Below are 26,520 nucleotides of genomic sequence, written 5' to 3'. Positions count from 1 at the left end.
GTGTGTATGTATACTAGGAATCTGAGATTTCATCACCCTAAAAATAATGATAAACAAACCTTTAAGAACTGCGTCATGCAAAAAAAGCCCATGGAGCGATGCAAATTGCTTGAAATCAGGTTGAATAGTTTTAAAAAATGTCTTGCCCGGAGACGATGAAAAAAGTCCTATCTGTACTTTTTATGAGAAAACAGGAGATAGTTTTAAATATAAATGGAATGCACTTCTTATTTCAGCCCTTTGGCTTAAAACAAAGATGTACGGACATATTCAGTAACTACATGCAGAAAAGATCCACAACCAATATTTTTATATGACTTCCAATATTATTTTCAAAAGAAGGTGAAAACACTCAAACGTTTTCGCATATTGCCTTCATCAGTGGAATGGTGTTATATGCTGATGGTGAACTTATATACCCAGCTCTATACCAAAAATAAGCACTGGCAAGAAATGGGCAACAAGCCCAAGGAAGAAAGTCCTGCTGTATCAGATTCCTCATACTGCTAAATGAAAACAACAAAGCTGCAGAAAATGCTAATTACTAGTTACTGTGATAACACACCTCAATTGCCTGATTTATCCATCCATCCATTATCTACACCCGCTGGTTCTTGGTCAGGGTTGTGGGAGGTGCTGGAGCCTATCCCAGCATGCATTGAGCGAGAGGCAGGAATACACACTGAACAGTTTGTCAGTCCATTGCAGAGCACACTCACCATTCACTCACACACTCATACCTAGGGGCAATTTAGACTCTCCAATTAACCTAACTGGCAAGTCTTTGGACTGTGGGAGGAAACCAAAGTACTCAGAGTACCCACTGCACCACTGTGCCACCCTTGCCTGATTTAAATAAGGAATAAAAATTATATCTTACTATTTTAACATTATTAACATTTAGGAAAGGACAGGGTGCATCATATATCCATTTTACGCACTATGTTATTAAAAATGTTATTAAATGACTGCGTTCAGGCCAAACTTAATAATTAACATTACCATTTTAATGGTTAACCAATAAGAACTGGTAGAACATTTCAAGTATACAGCCCGTGTCTGTACATGTGTGAAAGAGTGAGTATGAGTGACAGAGTACACGATGGTGTGTATGGGATGCCGTTGGATCTTTGCAGTTACCTCCTGATCAGAGTCTCAAGAGAGCGAAGGGCGGGGCCCATACCTGGTGCCCTCTCATCCTTTGAAAGTGGGCGATGGCGTCGCTGATGGTGTACACACGTACATGGCCCATGTGCAGGCGGCCTGATGGGTAGGGGAACATGGACAGCACATAGAACTTCTTCCGCTGGGAATTCTGGGTCAGCAGAGACAGAGGACAACAAGCAGGGCCATTAACATATGGGCACAAAACAATACAAGATTTAAAGGTCCAGGAAACTGGATTCAAATTGTTGTTATAGTCTCCATAGGTAACAACTGATTGTCTTAATAATTCTTTCAAGTTTTGAACCTAATTATAACCATTAAATGACATTAAACACTTTTAGATTATTGTGACCTGCTAAACAGATTAGGACAGGGTGGGCCTGTATTGTCCACTCATTAATATTCATACATGTAAAACAACCATTCCTCGTCGCTAGGTTAGAGCTGCTTGTAACTATCTGACTACCCGACAACATGAAAGAAAGCAACAAAAGATCACATGTCTGTTCTGAGACCACCGGGAGTGTCACTAGCAGCAACAGTTGGGAGGCACTGCATCATGCAGCAGCACTAAGTTTTTAGAAAAACCACATTGTTTGCATACCTAGTGGATGAAGCCCTCGTTGTAAAAATGGGCACGACAAATATTAACTGTTGCGATTATTGCAATATTGCAGTGCCTGTGGGCCTCTGGAAATTAAACCCATTTCTTGTGAGTCTCTTCATTTTTTGGAAAAGAAAAAAACATATTTTTTCTTCTGCATCCAGAGAAGGCACAATGCTTAGGCATTTCCATCTTAACTTGCCAGCACAAAAGTGGCGAGAGCAACTTTGACATACTACAAGTAGAAAGAATTTCATAGTGGTCATTTTGGTTATAGCATTTTAGTGATGTACATTGTACCCAGTTAATCCCGCCCACCAAAAACCTGCCATTTTTTTGCAGGAATAATTTAAAAATATTTCAGCATCATTTGTGAAAGCAAAAAAGTATTAAAACAACAAATCAGCACAGAATTCACAGATTTCAGTTTCATGGACCTTTAAAATGATTCCAAAGACTTGAAAGATTCTTAACTTCTCTTGAAAAGGTCAGTAGAGGCCGTGTCATGGAGAAAGGTGATAGGGGGGCTTCTGTATTCAGCTGTCAATCATGGCAGCATATAAAATGTTGCATGAGAAAACACAAAGACTCGTAATAGTTACGTGTAATTCACACCATGCATATATTAATGACAATCGTATCAACTTTTAGAACTTTTAGAGTGTCTGACAACTCAACAATTTTCTTTTAACTGCAGAGATTTAAGTGCAGATATTCACTCCTCCAAGTGACAGAGATCAAAGCAATGGAGAACATTTATCTCAAAAGCCAGTACTGGATTTACATTTTTAACATTTCTGCATAGTACATAGTACATCTTTGAATTTTTACAAAGGTGGTTTAATATAGTTTTCATATTGCTGAAAGCTGTGGCTCACTGAACCTTTCATTTTAAGGTGACTGAATGGAAAAATCAGAGAGCAGCAGGCATATAATAGTAAATTAATAAACTCCTTTATGTAGATGACAGGGAGAAATGATAGCCTGTGGTACTGACACAGCACCATATTACTAAGCCAATGACAAGTAATTTTGCACAGCATAATTTGGCACAGCATCACACGGGGGGGGCGGGGGGCACCAGTGACCCCCCTATGGAGTCTGCGTGTCTGCAGTCTGCCTGGATCACCTGCATATGTCTTGTACTCTTCTGGAACAGTGACAGCGCCACTCAGCAGGTAGACTACAGTGAGCAGAAGCAGAGGCTGTCTGAATGCACTTCAGAAGAAAGCACATGCTCGTCTGCACTTTCCCGATAGGACAGAAGCCATGACAATGCTCAGACAAGCCTACAGGCGCATAACTGGACATTTCATTGCTGTGGATAGCAATATTAGATATGCAATATAAATTAGAACGTGTGTGAAATTAATATGAGGTTACTGAACATTTGTATTCATGCATCAGCACAGGAAGAAAACTGTTCTGATGCATACTACCCATTAGACAATGTCTATTGATGGCAAATTGGTTCCTGGCACCCACAAATAACCAATTTGCATAAACCTCAATAGAAGCCCTTTGGATATTCTAATTAGAGCAAGCCTAGTTCTCAGAAAAACCTCACATTTCCACTTCAGAGTTTTCATATTTATTCATTTTTGTGTTGTTTTACCATTTTTTGAATACCTTGATTGGGAGCTCTGATAACCAGCAAGCATTTCAGCCTACACATACCCACTCTGAACCCCCTTACCCAAGTGCATTGTTAAAAATAGAAAACTTACATGCAAACAACCTGAAGAGCCTGCTAATTAAACAGAGCAGATTTGTAAAAAAAAATGCAAGAGGCTGATTTACAGTCTAAATACCTGTAAACCTGTCCAAATCAGGCTCGCTCCACAGGGTGTATATCAAACTAGCATCTGTTTATCTCCCCACAGCAACGCCCACAAGGCAACATCACTGCATGCAACATGCCACTAGATTTCAGCTATTTTTCCATCAGTGAAATGTATTCCATAGGAAAAACACAGGCAACAGGTTTTGCAGATTATCTTTGGCCTTATCTTATCACACCTACGTGAGGGGAAAACGCAGAGTATACTTTCCTCAGATATTAAGTACCCAAGGCATACCAACTGCTGCTGACATGGGGTTTACATGAAGAAAATAAATTAAGCATATGGCCACTGACTGACTAAAGCAGCAGATTTGTTTTCAGTGACCAGTTTCAGGTAACATAAAAATGCATGCAAAAACATGCACACAACCACACAGAAACAAACACACAGGGTATCTTATTCTTGATTTTGTCTCTGGTCGGTTAGAATTAAACAAGCTGGCAAGGACACACTTATATAATTTGAAATGCTCTATATTCTAGTAGAAATATGTTTCGCCCAGTCAATGTGCCAGTCTGTACTGGTCCCACAGTAGTGAAACAAACTTCCTAAAGTGGTCAGGATGGCAGAATTACTGGTCATCTTCTGACACAGACTGAGGACCCACCTATTCAGACTGTAACTTTGGTTCTCCTCCAATCCCCACCCTGTAGCCCACCCACCATGTGAATAAATGTAATATACTTCTTTTTTGTTTCATTTGGTACAAAGCCGTTCTGGGGATCTGGAAACACTGAGTCAAATCTGATTCAGGTTTTCAGAGTCAGGCTCTCATTTTGTAGCTATAAATTGGTTTAAAAGACAACCAATATTCCAACAAGTTGGAAGAAGACCTCAATACAAAATATTTTTTTCCACGCTGTGTGAAAGATGCAGTATAATAACACACAGCATGATAATAACCTGTCTGTAGTTGACAAATGCAATCAAAAATTCCAGCATATTCGGCAATCATGCAACTGAACACAAAGTGATTCAAAATCAACATACTGTAGGTGGACCTTGTTAATGTATTTAGTGAGATCTCTCATATTTTGTCAGATTAACTCACAAGACAAACTAAAGATTGTCTTAACTACTGCTTGTATTTTTTCCATAGACTGCGTTGTTGCCGTTCTCGTTGTGGTAGTGTTAATCAGTTTAACCTTCAGGGTCCAAGTTGAACTATGCGGTTGTTCCCTGCACTTGGACCGGTACTTCTCTCTAAGGTTTTCGTCATACTTGTTCCTGGTTACGGTTATACACTTTGTTGTACGTCGCTCTGGATAAGAGCGTCTGCCAAATGCCTGTAATGTAATGTAATGTAATGTAAGATTACACTTGGCCTAATTTACGTTGGGAATACAAAAGGCTGAATACTTATCAATGAAGTAATTTTTAGGTTTTGATTTTTTATTTTCTGAAAACTTCATTTAATTTTGACATTACAGAGTAAGGTATATAGGTGTACAAATAAATCCCATTTAAATACATTTTTATTTAAATTTGCAACACAGCAAAACAAAATAATTAATGGGAGGTGGGAAATTTCTGAATGCACTGTATGAATGTGTGTTGTGTGTACATGTGTGAGATATACTGTATATATATATATACACACACACAGACACACAGACAGGTGACAAACTGATGGGACACAAAAGTGTCTTAGTAAGGTGATATATATATTTATATATATACACATATATATGTGTGTGTGTGTGTGTGTGTGTGTGTGTGTGTGTAAAATACACATACATCTCCTGGCCTACATCTTTGTCCACTTGGTCCACGGATGACTCACCTCCTCCTTCTGAATATCCCTACGCCACTGATCCTTGATACGAGGGTACCACCACTGCTCCACTTTGCGGCGTGTCTCTACTCGATAGTCCCTCTCCCAGACACCAGTCGCACTGAACAGGGTCCTGCAGCAGGATACGAGGTGGCAGGCTGGGGCAAGGGGCATGCCCTCACGCCCACACGACCGTGACAGAGCACGATGGCTCAGTGCCACCCAACAACCTAATACCTGCATGCTTCAATCACCTGTGAAATGCAAGGATAAGGATACACTGATAAGAATTTGTAAACAAACCCCACAGAAAGTCTATATATCGCAGTCTTGCATTGCATTGATGGTTTTTAGAGGGCGACCCCTTGTAACTTACAGGGTTGAGTCACACTCCATCAGAACTTTCCCTCAGTTTAACTACATTGCAAGGCCCTGCCTCCTCAGATGTCTAGAGGGCTTTCTGTGAAACCTGCAGGATTTGTCTACACACAACCACACACCACGGTCTCAATTTCCAAGTCACTCACACGCACTTGCGTCATTCACTAATGCGAACATTGTAAGAATGCGTCATTTTCAGAAACACTTTAAGGTGTGCTACAGACACTTGAAAAAATAATCAATACATTGAAGTAGCGTATCTGACCTCCTGCACAAAGTTTAATTTCCTCAGGGTTTTACACAATAGCTAGCAGAAACAACCATTGAGGAGGCGATAATTAAGAAGCTGCCTTCGGGAACCCACGTGCAGTTCTTTAATGAGCGCTCCGACTGTGTCGCGAGTGGACCGGTGACTTATTACAGCAATACGGAGGCTACATCCATTTCAGGTCTGAAGTGGATGTTTTGATCGTCCACTGCGGATAAGTAGTTAACAAAGAGGACGGCTAAATTATTGCGCAGATTCTCTAAATAAACGATTCTGGATAAGAAGATATTGTAAATTGAAGGCACGAAGGCAAGTCTAAGAACGATCTCTGTTCTGTATGGCTGGTAAAAATTAGCAGGGCACCAAACCTAATTGATAACAAAGCTCTTACACTGAGGTTTAAAAAATCTAAAGGAGTGACATTTCCATTTACATTTTGTAAAGTAAAAAAATGGAACAAAGATTTCAACCAAACTAATGTTATCGTTCAATGAATTACATTGCCAGATTGGGAAATACCACTGCTCGAAGTTAATCTCAGTACAATTTGTATAACGGATGCAATGCATGTTTTGCTGAGCGCTGGGCAAAATGTGAGGTGACAAGAGACGCTTGTCAGCAGCAACTGATACTTAACAGATTTCACCTCTTATACGCCCACCTAGCTACATGGTGAAACGGCTGGAGACTTCTGCTGTCGAGCGCTAGTCCAGTCAGCACTGTCAAGGTTCTGTATGCGACTGTTGCTATGGTTACGGTTCCAGACTCAAAATGGTAATGTTTAGTAAAGGGTCTTTATAATGACATATCCACCGAAATAATATGTTTGACACATAGCTAGCTACCTGCCCAGTAAACCATCCAGACCAGATATAGTAGTTATTTAAGTAAGCTATGTCCGAATAATGATCATTGGCTAGCAGAGCTAGAACTTCGGCCCTTTGAGAATGTAAATGGATATCAAGCTAAAGTAGCAACAAATACGTTTAATTCTTGTATTGATCAACTCCTCTATTGGTCAAGGCAACATAGTTAGATAATATCTACAAAATAACTTAATATTAGTTCAGAAACCAGTAATGGTTAGACGAACGATATAGCTAAGTTACATGCCAACGTTACCGCCATACAGAAACGTAACATAGAAAGTAAGCACACTGTCATTTTGTGTTATGACACAGTGTAGTGCGTATTGTGCTACATCTAACGATGTTAGCTATTTCTCATAATCTAACTACCTAACTCTGGTTAAACACACACACACACACACACACAAATGCTATCAGAAAGTGTGCATCGTAGATACAGCTCGCTAACCAAGTCCAAATTTCAGTCAACTCAACATCTCGCCTGTTACCTAGCTAACCATTGTTAGCCAAGTTACCTGGTTTCATTTATCGTGACCTTGGCAGTACCGAGTAGCTAGCTAACGTTAGCTAAAGCTAACTGTCCATAGCGACCAATCGCTACTCTGACAACTTGTACATTCACTTTTAACATAAGGTTACTACGTTTGTTTGATAACCGAGTAAAGTATAGGTCAGCTCTAGAGCTGATATCTGATGTAATGTAAGCTTAACCGAGACATGCTTTTAACCGAGAGAAGCCTAGAGAAATGCGTTTTCAAATTCTCCTGTCCAAAAACTGCTAGCAAGAAACTGTATTGTCAACCAGTATTGACAGCTGACGTTGGCCAGTCAGGTTACGATTCGATATGATTATAAGCTAACGTAAGGGAACTTACAACCTTACAAAACACGAGATTCCAGTTCCCTAAATTCTCGGTGTTTCTTTCGCTCATTTTACACAAATGTTGCTTGTTACAGTTGTGTGTTAGCTAGGTCTAGCCATAGGGTCTAGCACTAGTTACTTCTGATTATTTCTGTGACTTTACTACTTACTGTGTTCAACTGCAGTAACAAAATGGTTCCGTTTTAAAGTTACTGTAACAACTTGATTCCAACTGGCCATATTGTACACGGAGAACTAAACCTTAAAATGTTACATTAATCTAGCTAGCTAATATTCCGTAATGAATCATTTGATGTAGCTAACCCACCGAGCTAACCAAAATCACATTTCATGACTGACGCCGCCATTTTATTCAAATCAAACTTTATTCGCAATACTTTAAGGAAACAGTGACAACGTGCAGTTATTGATTGTATTCTAGCGTTGTATATAAAAAAATCCAACTATGACTTTGCACGGAAGTTCGACTCGAAAAAACATGATTATTTTTGGTTCATGTATATTTTGTTTGTTTGTTTTTTTGTTTTTGTTTCTTATTTTTAACAAAAGATGTCTTGGGGTTGGTGATAATTGTGGTACAGGAATTCTCAGAGAAATTAATGGTCATGTCAGTAGAATTATATAGATCAGAGCCTCTCAGTAGATTCAGGTTTCTTGTGCTGTTGCAGTTAACCAGGATGGCAACATCTTAGAGTTTAAAATATTTGGAACTATCAAGGAAACAAACCATAAAATGCACAAGCCATGTGTAGTTATATGTAAGCAGTTGATGCATAAAGTTGCAGAAATTACTTTGGTGTTTGTGCTTGCATATTAATGAGACCACAGTACTACTGTGCTGGAAGGTTATACAAGGTTTTGGGATTCTAGAAGTTGGTCCCTATTATTGAGTATGAACTGACTCAAGCAGTACAATTTGAGAACATTTCATCTGGGTGTTTTCCAAGCAAATAAATTAAAATAACTTCATATCACTGTTAGCCATTACAATATTCATGCCAAACATAGAAAAAAAGAAACACTTAAACAGAAACTGAAAAGGGCACAAGCAGCATGAAATTAAATGAATTTATAGGTAATTTCCACAGCAGTAAAGCAATCATGTTTATGTACTGGCTGTGTATCTGCCCATCCCACTGGCTGCTATCATAGGGAAGACCCAGCAGTTGCTATTTAAATTGAAATGGACATTGAAATATTAACAACACAATAATTTTATCGAAGACTATTTTAAACCTGTCAGTGCATTTGGACAGAATCAGAATACTGCTAGCACTAAATAAACAGCTGATGGCTTTCTGAGTTTATTATGTAGTCGATTGGATATATTGTCTTGTATTTGTTCAGCTGAACAATAAAATCTTGACATGAAATATCCCACTTCATATGATGCTCTACTTCTCATCTTACTTGTATTAAGAAATGTAAATCAAAGCTAAAACAATACAGTTTGCTTTACCTTTTTATGTAGTGCCTGGCAGGCACAAGAATTCACTGTAGAATATTCTGCTTGTTACCGTAGCAACCCTTCATCTCCCTAACACCAGATTGTTTTCTGCTGAATGATTTAGATTCGTGGAACTAGAGGCAAAGTGAACGCGCAGAACTCACAGCCATTGAGCTTATGAAACATTCATGGCCTTTAGCCACCAAGCCAGAGTAGTCAGTGGTACCCAGAATCACTTCTATCCATATTTCAGAGAAAATATATAATAAAAAACTCCATGCTCTGTTATAAACCTGTATTAATGCTGTGAGCAACCCAGAAAACACCAAGAAAGTAACTGAAATGGACAGTCAACATCTGACCCTTTGTGTCTGCATAGTACAATAACAAAAACAACAATAATCATACTGAAGAAATGCTTTGAAGTTTTGGGCAATTTGTCGCATTCATTTACGTTCATTATATGATTATAGTAAATATTTAGGTTGTGTTTTTGGCCAAAGTGTAGGTGCAACTGAGAAAGATTTAATTTTTTTTTCTTAAAAAATAAAAAAATACACTTACCAAGCCCTGGTAAAATGTATCATATCATCTTATGTAAAATACTCAGGCCTTCCAATTTGCAAGTTCCAGCACCAAACCAAACAGATAAAAAGAGGGGTATCTTTCTCTAAGCTACAAGCAATGAGAGAGAGAGAGAGAGAGAGAGAGAGAGAGAGAGAGAGAGAGGATATGTAGTAGGGGCCAACATATGAAATTTGCCATAATATCTCATGATAGCAAAAAATAAATAAATAAATAAATCGAGGCACCCTCTTTTATTGCAGATGACAGAGAAGGCAGGATCCTACCAGTTCAGCTTTCCAGCTTAGGGCTTCAAAGCATTGATATGATGAAATTATGGGAAAAAATCAGAGCTGTGGGTAATCGTGTGCTAGTCTATGCATTCTGTTAACAGGAAATCCTATTGTGCTGCTCAGTAGAATGAAGGAGGTTCACAAAAATACTCTCCGCGAGAGCAAATGTGTTTTTATTATTTTGTTCTTGGATTCTTTGATTCAGAAAGGTAGCTAATATGAGGTTGATGTTATCTGACTTAATGTGATTGACAAATCTTCACCTTTGTGCTGCAGTGATGTGTTTTCCAGGAACAGCCTTAATGATAATTCTTTATTAATATCTGTTATTAACTATGAAAAAGGGAGTATTTTAACTTACAGAAACAAACACAGTATCTGCAGTCAAACATAAAACCTTAGGATGAAGCAATATTATTGAATTTTTTTTAAGATATTTTGCTAACTTGCAAAAGAAATTATTTGAAGTTTTGTGCAATTTGTTGGTGCAGTTAAAAAAAAAAAACATTTTTCTAATGAATTTGCATGTCAGTGATTCAGTGGGTACTCGGGGGTGAGTGTGTGGGGTTGAAGATGGAGGAGGAGACTTCTTTGATTGTAAACAAAGCATGGGCCACAGCATGGCTGGAAAGTCCTGCATCATATGCCTTTACACAGCTGTGACACTGGGGGCATTTACATGCACACAAATACTTTGATCTTACCCCGTTATGGCAGTACTCTGATTATTAAAATTGTCATGTAAATGCATTTATCTGTATGGGCCTCATTCACAAAACTTTTCTTAAATTGTTCTTACTTTTGTTCTTTAAAATGTTCCTACAAAAAACCAATATGGAATTCATGACACACATGAAGACCTTTTTTGTGCGTATCCCAGGTGTATGAGATGATGGATGCTAACAGTTTGTAAATTTTAAATTTCATGTGATTAGCATAAGGAGACAGCCTTGAACAAATACAATAAAAAAATGATGAATTCAGAAATGTTCTTGGAAACATTCTTACACACAGTTTATGATGAAATGGGATCATACAAATGTTTTGTAAATGAGGCCAATTATTTTAATCAGGTTAAGGTCATAATGGACATATTCAAAACTGACACCTGCATTTTTGCCCTATCTTTCAATTTGTAGAGGTCTTGCTCCAATTTCTTTCAGCTTTTTGAAATTGCGCATGTTAGGCAGAAGTCAACGATCCTGAATGAAAACAAGAATGACTGTCTTGTTCTTTGAGCATATGCCAGTCATGGAAAAGAGTTTTTTTAAATGCAGCAATTGAAGTAATTGCATTGCTTACATCCAATAATTTAATATACTGGCATAAACTGATTACTCCCAATAATCAGGCTACTGGTGTGCATTTTAATTTAGCTACTTTCCTCCATTCCATCAGCACATTGATGACAGCCAGCTACAACGACTCTTCCTTTTCCAGCATTAGGAGGGGAGGGAGAGGTCCTGAGATGGCTTGCAGAACATAACTGTCTTTATGTCTCACATTCTGCCATTTGAAAACTTTCCTTCTCAATATTATGCAGAATCTGTATTCAATTCATTCAGAGTGCACACTAGACTGTGTACCCCACTCTCAGAGACAGTACAGTTTCTGGGTGATCATCAAAATATTATGAACATGAATTTGAACATAAATAACAGGAAGCAGGTTCAATCCCTTTCAAATGATATATATATATATATATATATATATATATATATATATATACATATATATATATATATATATATATATACATATATATACATATATATACATATTTGGCAGACTGGCTAGTGGAATATACAGGGAAAATATATGTACTTTCTTCCATTATGGCATGGATTTGAATCCCTGTTCTCATGGCTAACTGCTGTAACATAGTAATGTTACAGCAGTTAGCCATGAGAACAGGGAGTGCTGAGGGGCATGCCAAGGAGGAATGCATTACCTATAATCCATCATAATTCATGAATGCACAGGTGTCTAAGAACAACTATATTAACATTATAGAACAACCACTGAGTGCATTGTCATGCTGCGAGAGTTCTCTGTTACAAATTCTTTAAGAGGCTAGATCCTTCTTCAGTGAGTGCTTGATTGTTCTTAAATACGATTCAGAACCTCCTAGCCTGCTTTCATGAATTATTCAACAAGAGCCTCCCAACTTATTATTTAACTGGCTAAAATTAGAAAGTAAATACTGCATACTGCAGAGGGGATGAGTAAGCGGAAGGAGATGGCAGCGCAGCTAGCCACCCCATGGCGAGAAAGGGCTAGTGGTGGGGCGGAGCTAACAGGTTTGCAGCTGTGCGATAGTGAGAGCAAATTCCATGAGCAAATACTGCTGCAACCTGCCCCCCTGCTGGAGGTAGCGAGTACACTTACTTGTGGTGTGCCAGCGGTCTGACTGCAGGGGACTACAGGAACCCTCCACCGAGCCCTAGTGGTGAGTTGGTGGCACGGGATCCGACTACTAGTTATGGGAGCTCCGGCGGAGCCCCTGTCCAAAAAGTCATGGTCAGGGAGAGCTCTCAGCCAGATCCTGCTCATTAAGTTAACAATCTCAGGAGGGGTACATTCTCTCATCATTCATCTGCTTGGCTGCTGGACTTTGTTAAACTCGGACTGAGTTAAAGTGAGCCTGCTACAATGTTGTTGCCCATTTTTTAAAGGGGGGGGTAGTGTACCGGAGGTTGGCTAGCTGCCACAGTTTATTCAGTTTACTTCCTGGTTTCAGTCTAGGTCTGTTTAGTTAGCCAGTTATGTGTCACTTCAGAATGTACTGTTAATTTGCATGAGGGCTGCAGGCAAGGTATAAATATAGCTTGAGACTGCGGCTTGGGGGGAGTGTGTCTCATTGCCAGTTCCTGTGATACCATGTTTACTTAAACTTTCTTTGCGTGTTAAGAAATTAGTGCAACTGCTGGATCTGTCTGGTCTGTGACAATAAAAAAGTGTGGAGGCCAAAAGAAACTATTCAAGATCCAAAGCACCCCCACCTCCTCTCATCTGTGAAACGTGGTGTTATGGTTTGGACATGTATGGCTGCCACAGGTACTGCCTCACTTGAATTCATTGATGATGTAACAGCAGCAGAATGAACTCTGAAGTGTTTGAAATGCTCAAGACAATGATCCCAAACATATTACAAAAGCAAAAAAGGAGTTTTTCATGCATTTCATATGCAGAAGATAAAACCTAAGGTAACTAGCCTCCAAAACAAGCAGGAACTGAAGATGGCTACAATTCAGGCCTGGCAGAGCATCACCAGAGAAGTTACTCAGCACCCTGGTGGTCAATGGGTCATAGACTTCAAGCAGTCATTGCATACAAAGGATATGTGACAAATTACTAAACTTGACTACTTTCATTTACATAACATTATGTTTCAAATGTTATGATGCCCTGAAATGGGGGGACTGTATAAAAGTTGAGAATGGGTGGCACAGTGGTGCAGTGGGTAGCACTCTTGCCTCACAGCAAGATGGTTTGTGGTTCAAATCCAGTTAAATGGGTATAGATAATAGATGAATGGATGGAAAAGCTGAGGATGCGCACTATTACCACGTGTGAATTGTTTGATTACAAATCACAAACTGTGAAATACAGTGTCAAATTAAGAAAAAAAAGGTATATCTTTGTCCCAAATATTACAGCATTACAGAGCCACCTTACAGTAGGAGTCAAGCATTCAGGCCTGTACCGTTCTCTTGCTGTATGCCACACACGCACTCACTGAGAATATAGGAAAGAATGACTCATTTGGTCATATCACTTTTTATGTAGTTTCTGTTCTTACTGACACAGTCTGATCACATCCTGCATTGACATTCTCAGTCACATGAGGAAGAGTTGCTCTTCTGTTTTTCCTTACAAATCGCATTAATGCATGAGCTTCATGGTAATCGAATGTACACTTTTGACCACAATTTCTGACCCTATTTACTGATATGTCTTTTCCATATATCTAAATGCAGATGTCACTTTAGTCACTGTTCCTATTGAAACACTAGCCAGTTGAACAGTCTTTATGACTGAAGCTCCTGCCACCCGTGCCCCAATAATGAACCCACTTGAAAGTCACTTTGATCTTTTCCCCTTGCCATCTTGATACAAAATCTAAGTCAACTGGGCATGCTCAGCATTTTTATACTTGCCACAGAGCATGATAGGATGTTATTGTTTGTATCATGCAGTACTCCTGTATGGAAGCATCTGCATTTGTTATGTTTCTACACTCATTTCTTCAGGTTTTTCCTTATATATATATATATATATATATATATATATATATATGTGGGTGTGTGTGTGTGTGTGTGCGTATGTGTGTGTGTAATGCAGCACTTTACCATTCATAATCCTATATGAATAATACTATATCTTATATATGAATTATCTTACAATGTAACTGTCCAATTTCAGCTGGTTTACAGTATTTCTCTTATTTGAGAGTTCTAAATGTGTATACACACACACACACACACACACACACACACACACTCATACCAGTGTGCCTCCTCATATTACTTTGAATATGAAACTCCTCTCTCACTGTGATCACTAAAACCTCCCCGGGCATTCCTTGCACACAGCTAATTGCCATTCCAAATTTTTAATGAGTGATCCATCTAATTGGCCTATCTGATCTCTCCAGCCCAACCGAGGTGTGAATTCTGTGAGACTTATCATCTGCTGTGTATCACTCATGTTGCGGTATTACATATCAGTGGTGATAGGGTGAGGTTTTGACTTTTGCTTACATGAAGCATGTTCAAAGATTATGTCATTGACAAGGTTTCTTGCTGAGCTTAAACCTGACTGTCAGTCTTTCACTGGGAAAAGGATAATTATATTCTCTTTCATTTTCCCAACTTGTAAACTCCCCATTAAAATCACACTCTTTGTCCCAAGTCTCATTCAGGATAAGTGGCGGTAATGGGTCTTGCTGGCCTGGTTTCTGATGGTGATTAAATTTTGCCAATGCTGGCCAGATAAGTGATTTTCACAGGGCGTTATCCAGTAGCCAGAGGTGGCAGATCATCCTTCTTCTGTGCAAGGTGACCTTTCTTACATTCTGTGATTCATGTCTAAATCCACATCCAGAGGAGAGACAGCAGCAATAAACCCTCTCAGTTTCACACAAGCGAATGCCAGAGCTAGATAGCACACAATGGGCAACCGTTGGTTAATAAGTGAGGTGCTATTTTAATCCCCAATTTTACATATTAGGGTTGACAACTCCATGCTGAGCTTGCCTGAGAGGAGACATCTGTGTGAGTTACATGAACTGCAGCTGGTGGGGGTGTAAGACCTTGGTAACTTCCCCCTCCCAACCAAACACTTTTCATAACAAATGGGTTTGGGTACCTTCTTTCTCATTATTAGTCAGATCTTCTGCAAAGAAGCTATCTTCCGTTTCATTATTAAAACCAAAATAATTTAATGTAATCAATTCTCTTATAAATGTGATTCAATGAAAAGCATACAAAAGCATTGCTACACTATTAGAAGCAACCTTGTAAAAAAGTAAATAACCTCAGAAATAAGTATTTTAATTTGCAATTTAAAGGTATGTTTTGAAAGTTTCCACTAACTCAAGCTCATAAGCCTATGGTCCCCTTAAAGCACACTTCTCTTTCCACCACACCTCCATGCTACTGACTTCATGTCCCTCAGGAGACAGAGTGCTCATCATGCACTCTTTATGTTGACTGATTAATGCTGGTTTGTGCAATACTGTAAACGTAATAATATAAATTCTTCTTCCAGGTGCTTCTTGTCTTCCTACTGGATCACAGGCCATCAGCTCAGGCTGGGCCTGTTCATTAATTAATTTGACTAATTAGTGCCCTGAAGTTTTGCTGCTGCTTCTCACAGCATGAGGAGATGGGAAACAGGCTTGCACTTCCTGCTGTCAGAACTGCAGTCTATCTGTCTCCACATTACTATTCAGAGATGAAGTCACACTCCCACACACGCATGCACACACACACACACACACATACTCACACACAAGCACGCACACACGCACACACACACACACACAATGGACAAAAACAGAAAACACAATCACACAGCCACCCTTACTAAGTTGACTCAGCATATTTCGGCATCTTGACTTAGAGGTCTTCTCAGCTGTACTTAAGGCAATATTTTGTGGCCCCCAAATCAAATATTTGATAAGTGATATCATCATATGAATGTCCTACACCAGCACCAGTTGCATACAGGTGCAATATTTACTTTACAGATGACATTTTTACGAGACAAATATAAAATGAATACACAAATATATCAACATAACATGAATTTTATCCAAATAGATTGTCACACAACAAATGAATGACTCCATAGTATCTGAAAGAAAAATCTAAAAGTACCCGCAAAATGACAAATAAAGAATAAATGTACAATAAACCATAAATATACAGAAAACTGATGGTGTCCAAAGAATATACATAATGTACCATGCCCACTCTAATTCTCCTTGAAATGGAAAGTACTACAATCACAATTGAACAGTCTGGTACAATCCTGTGACTATTCTGTGAAAAGACCAACCCTTTTATGTAAAAGTTTAACAAAATAAAAACGTTTTTGCCCCAAATAAACAGTGGTTGTAAAATAACATAAAAATCTGTTTTCACGCAAGAGTACAAAGAAAAAACTGTTTTCAACCAAAAATGTGAAAATATTTATGAGAAGGTCCTGACAAAAATCATATTTGCAGAAATATATGGTATGAATGAATTGAGCTGCCAGTGATTGCTTGGAAACATTGGTTTTTCAGGTGAGCATAAGACACTTTATTATGAAAATTGGACTAAATGTGGAGATGCGGATGAAGTGATCTAGAATTTCAATTTGAGTGAAAATACAATAAGCGAAACATTTGCAGTTTTGCAGAAATTATTTAGCATGTTTATATCTCAGCTTCGGATTTTGAACTTAGTTCCTACAGTTTCAGTTACTTTCTTTTAACAATTATGAAATGAATGGTAAATGCCCATTGTAGTGATGAAAATGAAACAATAGTCAAAATGGGTTATGGGGGTCTCCTCAACAAGCTCTAAAAAGCATAATCAATAAGCAATTATTTTGTTCTGTTGGTTGCTGGGTGTTGGACATGGATAATTGGGTTCTGGGTTTAGGGGGTTGGGTGCTAGTTATTGGGCTCTGAGTGTCTGTTATTCAGCATGTGGTGTTTATTTTGGAGTGCAAGTTACTGTGTGCTGGGTGTTGAAAGTTGGCTTCTGGGTGTTGAGGGTTTGGTTTTGGGCTCTGGATAGAGGATGTTGTTTGCTGGGTGTTGCTGGGTTAATTTATAAGAAACACACTTTTCATTAATCCACCAAATCAGAAGGAGCAATCCACAAGGCACTAATAAGCCTTTTTGTCATAAATAAGAAAGAAAAGAAATGAATAGTTTATACCCTCTCCTTCTGCATAGTAGACTTTTATCTCTGTGCCATTTGCATTTTTGGTGCTTGAACAATTTACATTTTCATAGCATAATTAATGAAAGAGAAAGTCATTTACATTTCCCCTCTGTTTGCAAGCACACTGTCTCAGACACATTGATATTTTGAGGGCCAGTATTTGGGAATTGGAATGGGGATACAATGGTGTTGTATAATAAAAAGGCTGATAAACAATATCAAGGAGAGGAGAGCAAGAAGCTTTCAGGTGCAAATAAAGGAAGCCTTTGGTCTAGCACAGATGCGATTTGGCCCTTACTTCAAATACACAAGGCAGAGCTCTGAACAAATTAAGCCATTTAAGAAACTTGTCAAAAGCAATCCATAAAACTGTAACACTTTCCCCACAAGAACCTGACCAAGAAAAACACCCAGTATGTTGGATAGTTTGAAACATATCTAATATGCTTACATTAAGGTAGTACAATTAAGAAATGACTCACAGAACTCACAAAACCGCCTATTTAGGATATTTAGTAGCTAATATTATAAGCTACCATATTATTGGTATCGTTTAGTATTTTTTTTAAAAACTCTTTAAGGAATTTATTTTATTATTTTGTTTTGTTCTGTTTTTATAAGCACAAGTAACCCAACAGAATAGTCTAAAGACCATAGGACACAATCTGCTGTGAGAGGTTTTCATGAAAACTTGATAAGCAAACTACTCGAGATTCTGGACATTTTATTTGGGGTTGAATGAAATGTCAACAGTTGAATGAAATTCCGAATAAATATGTACACATCTACTGATGTTATTAGGTTCTACTTAGAAGTGGGATGAAATTAATGCATAGAATTGACTGATACAAATTTGGAGGTGTATTTTCACAATTTCATAACTTTATGAACTTCCAATTTTCTTTTATACAGTAGTTATACACAATGTTATGCTTTATAACTGCTGAGTAATATGCCTGGTCTTCATGTGCATTTTATTTATTTATTTTGGTAAATTTGTGCTATCATCAAAATATATTTTCTGTGTTGTACCTTGGTAGAAAATTATTCAGTTTTATCTAAATGATTAGTAGGTTAAACAATTGGACAATAACTTCTCTGGACCTGACCTGACCTAGCAATTGCAATACCCTCAGTCTGCAATCTCATATTGAATACGATTATCTGCCAAGCAACTGAATAGGGATGATAATGTAATCATATTAAAAGCAAATGAATAAGGGTAATGTCATGAAGTACTAAAATGTCCAAGGGCAGATGTATTCAAACAGGAAGGGCATTAATCCACAGTGCCATTCCTGTGTAATTAAAGTTCACTAATTACTAATTACTTTCAACTCATTCTAAAACAAAGCATAGGGGAGTCACGGATGTGTCTATTTGCAAAGGCATACCCTGCACTATGGTCATTTTAATTATACGATTTTTGGTTTCAGACTGCTGTGAAGATTTGGTGCTACCTCAACAACACCTTGCTGAATTCCAAACTGTAGCCACATGCATTAAGAAACAAAGGCAGACAAATTGGCAGAGATCACCCCGCCACACTGCTTCCACTGTAGGTAAGCAAGCAATCTATCTTGAACACACGCTCATTATTGACTTTCTATTTCCAGTGCCTTGAGAGCAATTTCACAGTGATCATGTGGTTTTCTAATTACTGCATTTTCCTGCTAAGAATTTACCATGAATAGGTGTTCTAGGACAGTTGAAATGCTGATTGATTGTACAAATCATTTACAACTGAGTACTCAAGTTTGTAAGGATTTTCCAGAATCTCTTTCTCATTATATAGCTGTTTAATTATCACACCCTGGAGGGCATTTCAATCAAAGCCTTTATTTGTACCTATAAGGTACATGCATGAAGTAGAGCTTCTTTCTCTGCACATTTGAAACTAAAATGTGTCCTTCTTAAATTAGGTTATGCGTAAAGATAAAGTGACATAATGTACATTGAGGCTAATATTTGGCTTATTTAACATATTTCACATTGTGCTATTGTTGCCAGTATTGGGAGCAATTGCTGGAATTTTCTATTGCTTTTCAGCATAATTACATTTTCCAGAGAAGTGGAACGTGAAAAAAGCCATGGGTTAAAGAGGAGTGACCTCTTTCAGAATTAGGACATAGTACTCTCCTCTGTTTCAAACACATAAATAAATAAAAAGAGTGTACATATAGATGAGTGTGCCAGTGAAGGATCAAAACCACACCTCCACCCCTTTTCTCTCACAGAGACCTGCAGCTCATGGTACGCATATCCGAAAATTAGGTTGGCTATAATACACAAGCTGCCTGCAAATAGGAGCACAACAACTGGCCGAAAAGAAAAGTAGAAAAGATAAAAGACAACTAGTTCTAAAGCTGAACATGTCTATGTAGATCTGGAACATTCTTTTTGAAATACTGTTTTTGGTGTTTTGTTTCTTATTTTAAAAAGCTACAATGAAAAAGATACCAACAAAAACGTGCATAGCTATAGTACCTATACTAAGTAAAAGTACAAAAAACATAATAGATAAGTGGTGGTTATTGCAATTATTAAATGGAACAACAGTTGCTCTTGACAAATATGCTCAAAGAATATAATAGTTAAATTATATTTATAGCTAATTCTGAGAGATGGATGATATCTAAAATCAGTCAGAAGTGGAACGGATGTCAGATATTCAGTTGTACTGTAGATAAGACATGCCAAATTTATTTATTTTCTATGTGTAATTAACATTTAGCAACAACCATGCTAAACATTACTACTACAAGTTATTCTTCAAATGAGTATCTTATTAAAATTGACCTGTATAGTTTAAATGGCAAATATTATAAACTGTAAATCTGAATTAGTATTTATAATGAACATGATTATATAGATCTGGAATTTCTCATCTGCTCGCTGTCTTGTAAAAGATGGGTCAAATGCAGCAGAACCATAATGCTACGTATTTAGGCAATAAAACAATAATAATTAATATCACAATAAAATTAAAGCCCATCAAAATCAAGGGAATTGTCCAAAAAGGAGTTTATAAGTGAAATGCAATGATAAAGGCGTAGGGCTGTAGCCACAATAAGCCCTGGGTGGAGCACTGTGCATATTTGCTTGGATATATGTAACCTATATGTAGGTGTATCATGCATAATATACTAAATCCACTTTAATAAATACAATGCATGTTTAAGTATACAAAAATAAATAAACAAATAAATAAAACAGCTGCATCATAAAATGTTAAACTGGGGGTAATTTTATTTATTTATTTATTTATTTTCAAGTATGCTCCGCGAAAACATGACCGTGTTTTTCACGACTTACTCTAGTCAGCGGCATTTCTATAACTCGGAACACAATAGGCTTAATCCTCTGCAGATGACTTCCATTCCATTACTGCCTTTTAAAAGACAGGCGAATATGCGATAAGCCGTTCCTCTCGTGGGATTCGAGCCGTTTCACACAAGTAAAAGCTTAATTTGTCCCAAACAATTTTTAAGAGTCGGCAGGTTTGTTGTGCCCACTTTTCGATTGAGTGCTGGATTTTAGCTAAATTAAATGTTATTTCAGAGAGCCTTTTCTCTAGCCTGTTCCATGTTCTGTTTCCTTACGCCGGCCAGTGCGGACAGTATGTGACCATTATTCACCTCACATACGAAACCCTTAATTTCATTCGCATAATGACATGGTTTTCTTATTCCATGGTTTTTAAATAATTGGTTGCTTTAAATGTGTAACGCTATTATGCCACTGACTGCTGTTTTAGACAACACACCGATTTCTTGAACAGGTTACTTCTGTTGTGCAGATATATTAAAATTACTTTTCTTGTGTCCTTGTCTGGATTTACTCATTATGGAGTTGGACAGAATATCTAAATTTAGAAGAAGTTCTTTAGTGTAGGCTATAACTCAGAGGTTAAATTTGGAGGGACGTGCCATGCAAGTGTCAGTCGCCACCCGGTACAGTTTTGGCTGCCTCACATTTGAGAGAATCGCTGAAAGCTTTCTGGGGCTTAATAAAGCTCAATTTGGCACTCTGTTCCCTTAGGAGATAGACAAAATAGGGGGAGGCATTCATGCGCGGCATATTGACAGCTGACGTGTCCATTTAAAGCAGATTACAATAGGTAAATCCCACAGTCCCATGACAACAGGAGTGGCTGTGCGTGTGCGTGCGTATGTGCGCTTGTGTGACGGTGCAATCACTGACAACGGCGGCAACTCCTCCTCAGAAGCACTGCAGCCCGCGGAAAATCATGCGAACAGGATAATCTTGCTCTGTGCCATGCTGAGCATTTCCACGATAATTCTGCTGGCTCTGACCACCGCTGCCGGACTCTTTCAGTGGTCCCACGGCTGGAGTGACGAGGACCTCTTGCTTCCACCGATTAATTCCACCAACAGATTCCTGGCAAACTTGGAGGTGGATGTTAGGTACTCCAAAAGATCAGTGGAAGAGAGCGAAGCCTCGTCCGAGACCTCGCTCCAGGCACTCTGCAATGTTAGCGTACAGAGGCTCTTGCCCACCTCGTTGGTCGCTCGATGGGACAAGCATTTCGGTTTCCAATGCGATGTACTTATATATACCACAAATAACCACGGGAGAGCTTTCTTCTCCGCCGCTTTTAATCGGGTCGTCTCACCTGTTGTTATCGAACACTTGGGAGTCTCTGGCGGGCAGCAGGAATTCAGATTGTGCGTCGGATGTGGTCTCTCGCGGAACAGGCGTTTCGGCCAAGCCAGATCTCACTCTCCGCAGACGGGAGACCCCCTAAATTTCTGCTGTCTTGACTTTGGCTTGGATGAGCTCAAAGGGGATAAGAGCTGGAGGCTGAATCGCAAGCCTATCGAGTCTACTCTAGTAGCGTGCTTCATGACTTTAGTCATAATCGTATGGAGCGTTGCTGCTCTCATATGGCCAGTCCCTATAATTGCAGGATTTCTGCCGAATGGAATGGAACAGCGGAGACCTAGATGAGAGTAAGATGGTTCTCTAACCTTATGTATTAATGGGCGGAACTTGGATGGAAAGGATAAGATGGAGATAAGAGTAGCCTACTGTGGATCTCTGCCCTTTATTTATAAGGGAATGGACTGGAATAGAGCCACAGAGACCGAAATGAGAGTGGACAAATCAGTGGTTATGCATTTGGACTAACTGCACAAACTAATGTATCTGAGTGTACCCGCAGAATACTGTTGATGGATGGGTGCAATTTGTTGTATTTAAGTTAGAAAAAAATTACGTAATTAGTACATGGCTATCTTTCTAATTATCAGAACGCCGGAGTGTGTAGGCCTACGGGGTTGGACTCGTTCATATTTTATGAAGGAGAATTTGTTTTTATAAAGCATTTTATTTTATAGCATATTATTAATTACTTTACGCGTAAAATCGGAGTGTTTTTTTTTTTTTTACAAATAGCCTACAATGTTTGTATTCGTTTCTAACTTCATATAATTTTACATTATATGTTCTTGTGCAAAAAGTACAACTACTAAAACTATTGTATAGCCTATAGGAGTGTAACGTTTGTGCGTTCAATATGAATAGCTACATTTTATGGGAAATGATTCATTACTTCTATTTGATGTTTGAATCGCAGAAAGATATGGGGGATGACATAGAAGTTATTTCCGTGGGTAAAATGTAGCCTAGCTATGTTTAAATATGTAGAGTAAACTACATAATAAAATAGGCTGTGTGTAAGAGTTTATTATATCATCGTAGGTGGCTATTACAGAATTGTGTTTGTATTTATTTGTATGATAATTATTAATAAAGTTGACATTTTATTAAACGGAACGTGAATTCCCTGAGAGCTTGGAGATATGTATGCTATTTTACTCGGGAATTATTGCCGTCTTAAAGAGCTTTAAAAACAATAATGTATTTGTTCTCTTGTATTAACACAGGCTATATGGTGATTTGGGATTGTGCAAAGTATTCGAAACCACGGTTTGGAACTCTAGTCATCAGCCCATGAAACTGTGCATGAAATAGGCCTATTATGGGTATTATTTTGAACTATTCCTGCATTAATTGCCAAAGTGTTACTAATTACAAAGGAACCGCCGCCGCATATTAAATAGTTATATACAGCATGAAATAAAAGCAGTAATGTAATGTTGCACCTTACACTTGGAATGTATTTGGAACTGTGGGAAAAACTAACTAAATCTCAAATACAGCAGAAACAAAAAAGCCAAATGCCACACCTGCCCTCCATTGTTCTGCATGTAGCCTACTAGACTGTCTGTAACAGCTGTCGCAGAATATCGTAAGACCACAATATTCCTAAAGAATTGGCTAAATGAGGGTCAAATTACTCATTCTTTAATTTATGATAGCCTATATATATATATATATATATAGTGCCCTCTAAAATTATACACAAGCAATGTATGTATTGTTTAATTGAAATAACTCCTGACAATACAAAATTACATTAACATGCTACTTTTCAAGCTCCTCTCAATCTTAGTGAATTATATTATGGCCTCCCATGGCTTTTAGTTTTACTGGGGTATAAAAAGGAGGCAATACCATCACCATGGAGAAAGATACTACTTTATACTAATAGGCCAAAAATTAAGAAGCTTGAAACCAATCGTAAATCTTCCTGGTAAAGAATGCAAGTGAACCATACCACCACACAGAGTGAGGCAGTTGTTTTGATAGCAGAAGAATCTAGGGGTTAGAGTTGGAGATCTATGGATTTTGTTTCATCTTGAGAACAGAAAGTCTCCATATCTGCCATCAAATGCTACCTTTATGCTAATACTGTGCGAATTTTGAAAGGGTTGCAGGAAAAGGCTTCTATTGAGAGCAATCAGCAAAATTAAGCATCTGGATTTTGCTAATCAGCATTGGAACATGGATTGGAACTTAATGTCATGGTCAGAAGAGACCAAGATTTTTGGCTGTGCATGTCTCTTATGTCGTAAGAAGGATGCTTACACTGAAAAGAGTGTCAGACCTATTATAAAATACAATGGTGGATCTTTTGGTGCCCAATCTGGAATGCCAAATCATACTCATGTTGCAATGTTCATTACAATGATGGTGACTATTTGTTGTTGTGGGGTTGTGTTGCATTTACTGGCCCTGGGGCTCTTCTATAAGGCCAATGAAATCATGACCTTCAGCAAATACCAAGACATTTTGGCCAAAAACACGGTTTGCTCGGCCAGAAAGCGAAAATCTGGCCACAAAATGATCTTTCAACAAGACAAGGATCCCAAGCATATCAAAATCAAGCAATAAATGGCTAACTGACCGCTTAGTTATTGTATTGCAATGGCCACGTCAGTGTCTAGACTGGAACCTGGTTCAAAATTTGTGGTTGGAATTGAACAGCTCTGATAGCTCTGAAGGCTCTCTGTATTCCGTATGGATCCACTCCCCCACCCTCCCCCCTCGAATGTTCATCTCATAAAGCACTATAGAATAGGAGTCAGTAGTGGTATCCTTGAGAATGGAAGGTGCACAAAGTGCTGAAAACAGTTCATCTTCATCAGCGATGTGAATAATTGTGGATGGCTTTGTCCTGTGCTGCACCTAGTTCTAGACAGGTACATGATAGACAGAGGTGGGTAACCCGGCTTCAAAGAGTAAAAAGACTGACCATGTATTTGCTCCACCACCATGCACTAAACCAGCTGATTCTAATTCGCATAACTCTTCAGCATGATGGGAGAACTAATTATTGTGATCAGCTGGTTTAGTGCATGGTGCTGGAGCAAATGCATGGTCAGTCTTTTTACTCTTTGAAGCCGGGTTACCCACCTCTGATGATAGAAGTGCTGTACCCCATACAAATTATGCCAAAAATCCATGTCAGAATAGTTAAAGTTTGTTTGCCAGATTCCCATGTCAGACAAGTCAAAAACTGTCATTTAATGTTAAATAATTCAGCACTCAATCAAAGAAGAGGAATACAAAGCTAAAACTCAAGTGTGTTCTGAAATACTATGTAAACTTAGTCTAAATCTGCCTGATTTTGTGCTAAGGCTTTGTCGTTTGTATTTATGCATATTTAAGTAGAAATAGCAACTGTATTGTAAGCACCCTAAATATAAATAATGAAAGTGCCTAAATTTATAAAATGTGTACTTTGTACTGAATGAAGCTGCTACTGCACTTATACAACATGCCCCCCCCCCCTCCCCCCGCTCCCCCTCCCCAAGGGAGGAGTGCCCCTGCTTAATAGGACTGCATATCTGATGGAAAGGGAACTTTGTACAAACACTGAGCCTCAGCACTAATGGAAGAGCCTTTATCTGTGAAGCACCATTAATAGCTTTAACCAGCAATCCATTCATGTGGGTGGCAATGTAGCTGGGTGTGTTATAACCTGCTGAGAAGCACACTACCCCACTGCTCAACAGAGGAAACTAACCATCATGATCAACTGTACAGGGCTTCCCCAACCTTTGATGCCAGACAGGTCTGTACAACCTCAAACAGCAGACATACCGGACCAGTCATGGCTTATTCAGCCCACACTGGACCAGTCATTCTTTGGCACACTTATTTAACCATTTATATATTTATTTTACTGATGACTCTATCCAGGATGAGAAAGCAAAACAACATTTGGAAATATGCAAAACAACATGTAGGTAGGACTACCTTTGATGAAATCAGAAGCCTTTCTTCTCTTGAACTATTGCTCTGGCATTAAGAGAGGGGAAGCTAGTGCTGAGTGAGGGAAAATGAGGGTTTTTTGTCTTCTGTGAGACCAGAACTCATATTTTCGTAGTCAAGCCCATTCATGTCATTCTTTTGTGGCCAGGGCAACACAGTAGTATGCTTCAGCAAAGTCAAACATTACAAGACTAGAACACCAATGAAAGGGTCAGATTTCAGCATTTCATTTTGCATCTCCTCAAATATCTTTTCCTTTCTTAGACTGATGTTTGCCTCCCTTGAAATTAACCTGACACATTTCCTCAATGCTGAATTAAAATGTTTTCAGATGAACAAAG

The 26,520-nt window shown here is 38.5% G+C and overlaps 2 protein-coding genes across 5 annotated transcripts in view; one reads left to right on the top strand and one right to left on the bottom strand.

Moving 5' to 3' along the window:
* Window positions 1-8,135, bottom strand: part of lars2 (leucyl-tRNA synthetase 2, mitochondrial) — a 47,813-nt gene extending 39,678 nt beyond the window's left edge. Inside the window, exons 1-3 of one of the 4 annotated variants that reach the window (XM_035434475.1) lie at window positions 8,098-8,135; window positions 5,399-5,643; window positions 1,184-1,315 (exon numbers count right to left, since the gene is read on the bottom strand). In XM_035434475.1, coding sequence (XP_035290366.1) covers window positions 1,184-1,315; window positions 5,399-5,632 — 366 coding nt within the window. In that variant the 5' untranslated portion in view covers window positions 5,633-5,643; window positions 8,098-8,135. Of the gene's footprint in view, window positions 1-1,140; window positions 1,316-5,398; window positions 5,644-7,422; window positions 7,522-7,939 lie in introns of those variants that run through there. The other 3 variants (XM_035434469.1, XM_035434483.1, XM_035434489.1) reach the window with 3 other exon arrangements.
* A 13,436-nt stretch (window positions 8,136-21,571) lies between these two features.
* Window positions 21,572-23,330, top strand: LOC118224102 (transmembrane protein 158). Its single transcript, XM_035411294.1, has one exon. The coding sequence runs from the start codon at window positions 21,674-21,676 to the stop codon at window positions 22,505-22,507; it is 834 nt and encodes a 277-aa protein (XP_035267185.1). The 5' UTR covers window positions 21,572-21,673; the 3' UTR covers window positions 22,508-23,330.
* Window positions 23,331-26,520: the final 3,190 nt, after the last annotated feature.

Source organism: Anguilla anguilla, chromosome 1, assembly GCF_013347855.1.
Source record: "Anguilla anguilla isolate fAngAng1 chromosome 1, fAngAng1.pri, whole genome shotgun sequence".
Classification (NCBI taxonomy): Eukaryota; Metazoa; Chordata; class Actinopteri; order Anguilliformes; family Anguillidae; genus Anguilla; species Anguilla anguilla.
This window is presented reverse-complemented; position numbering and strand designations above follow the sequence as displayed.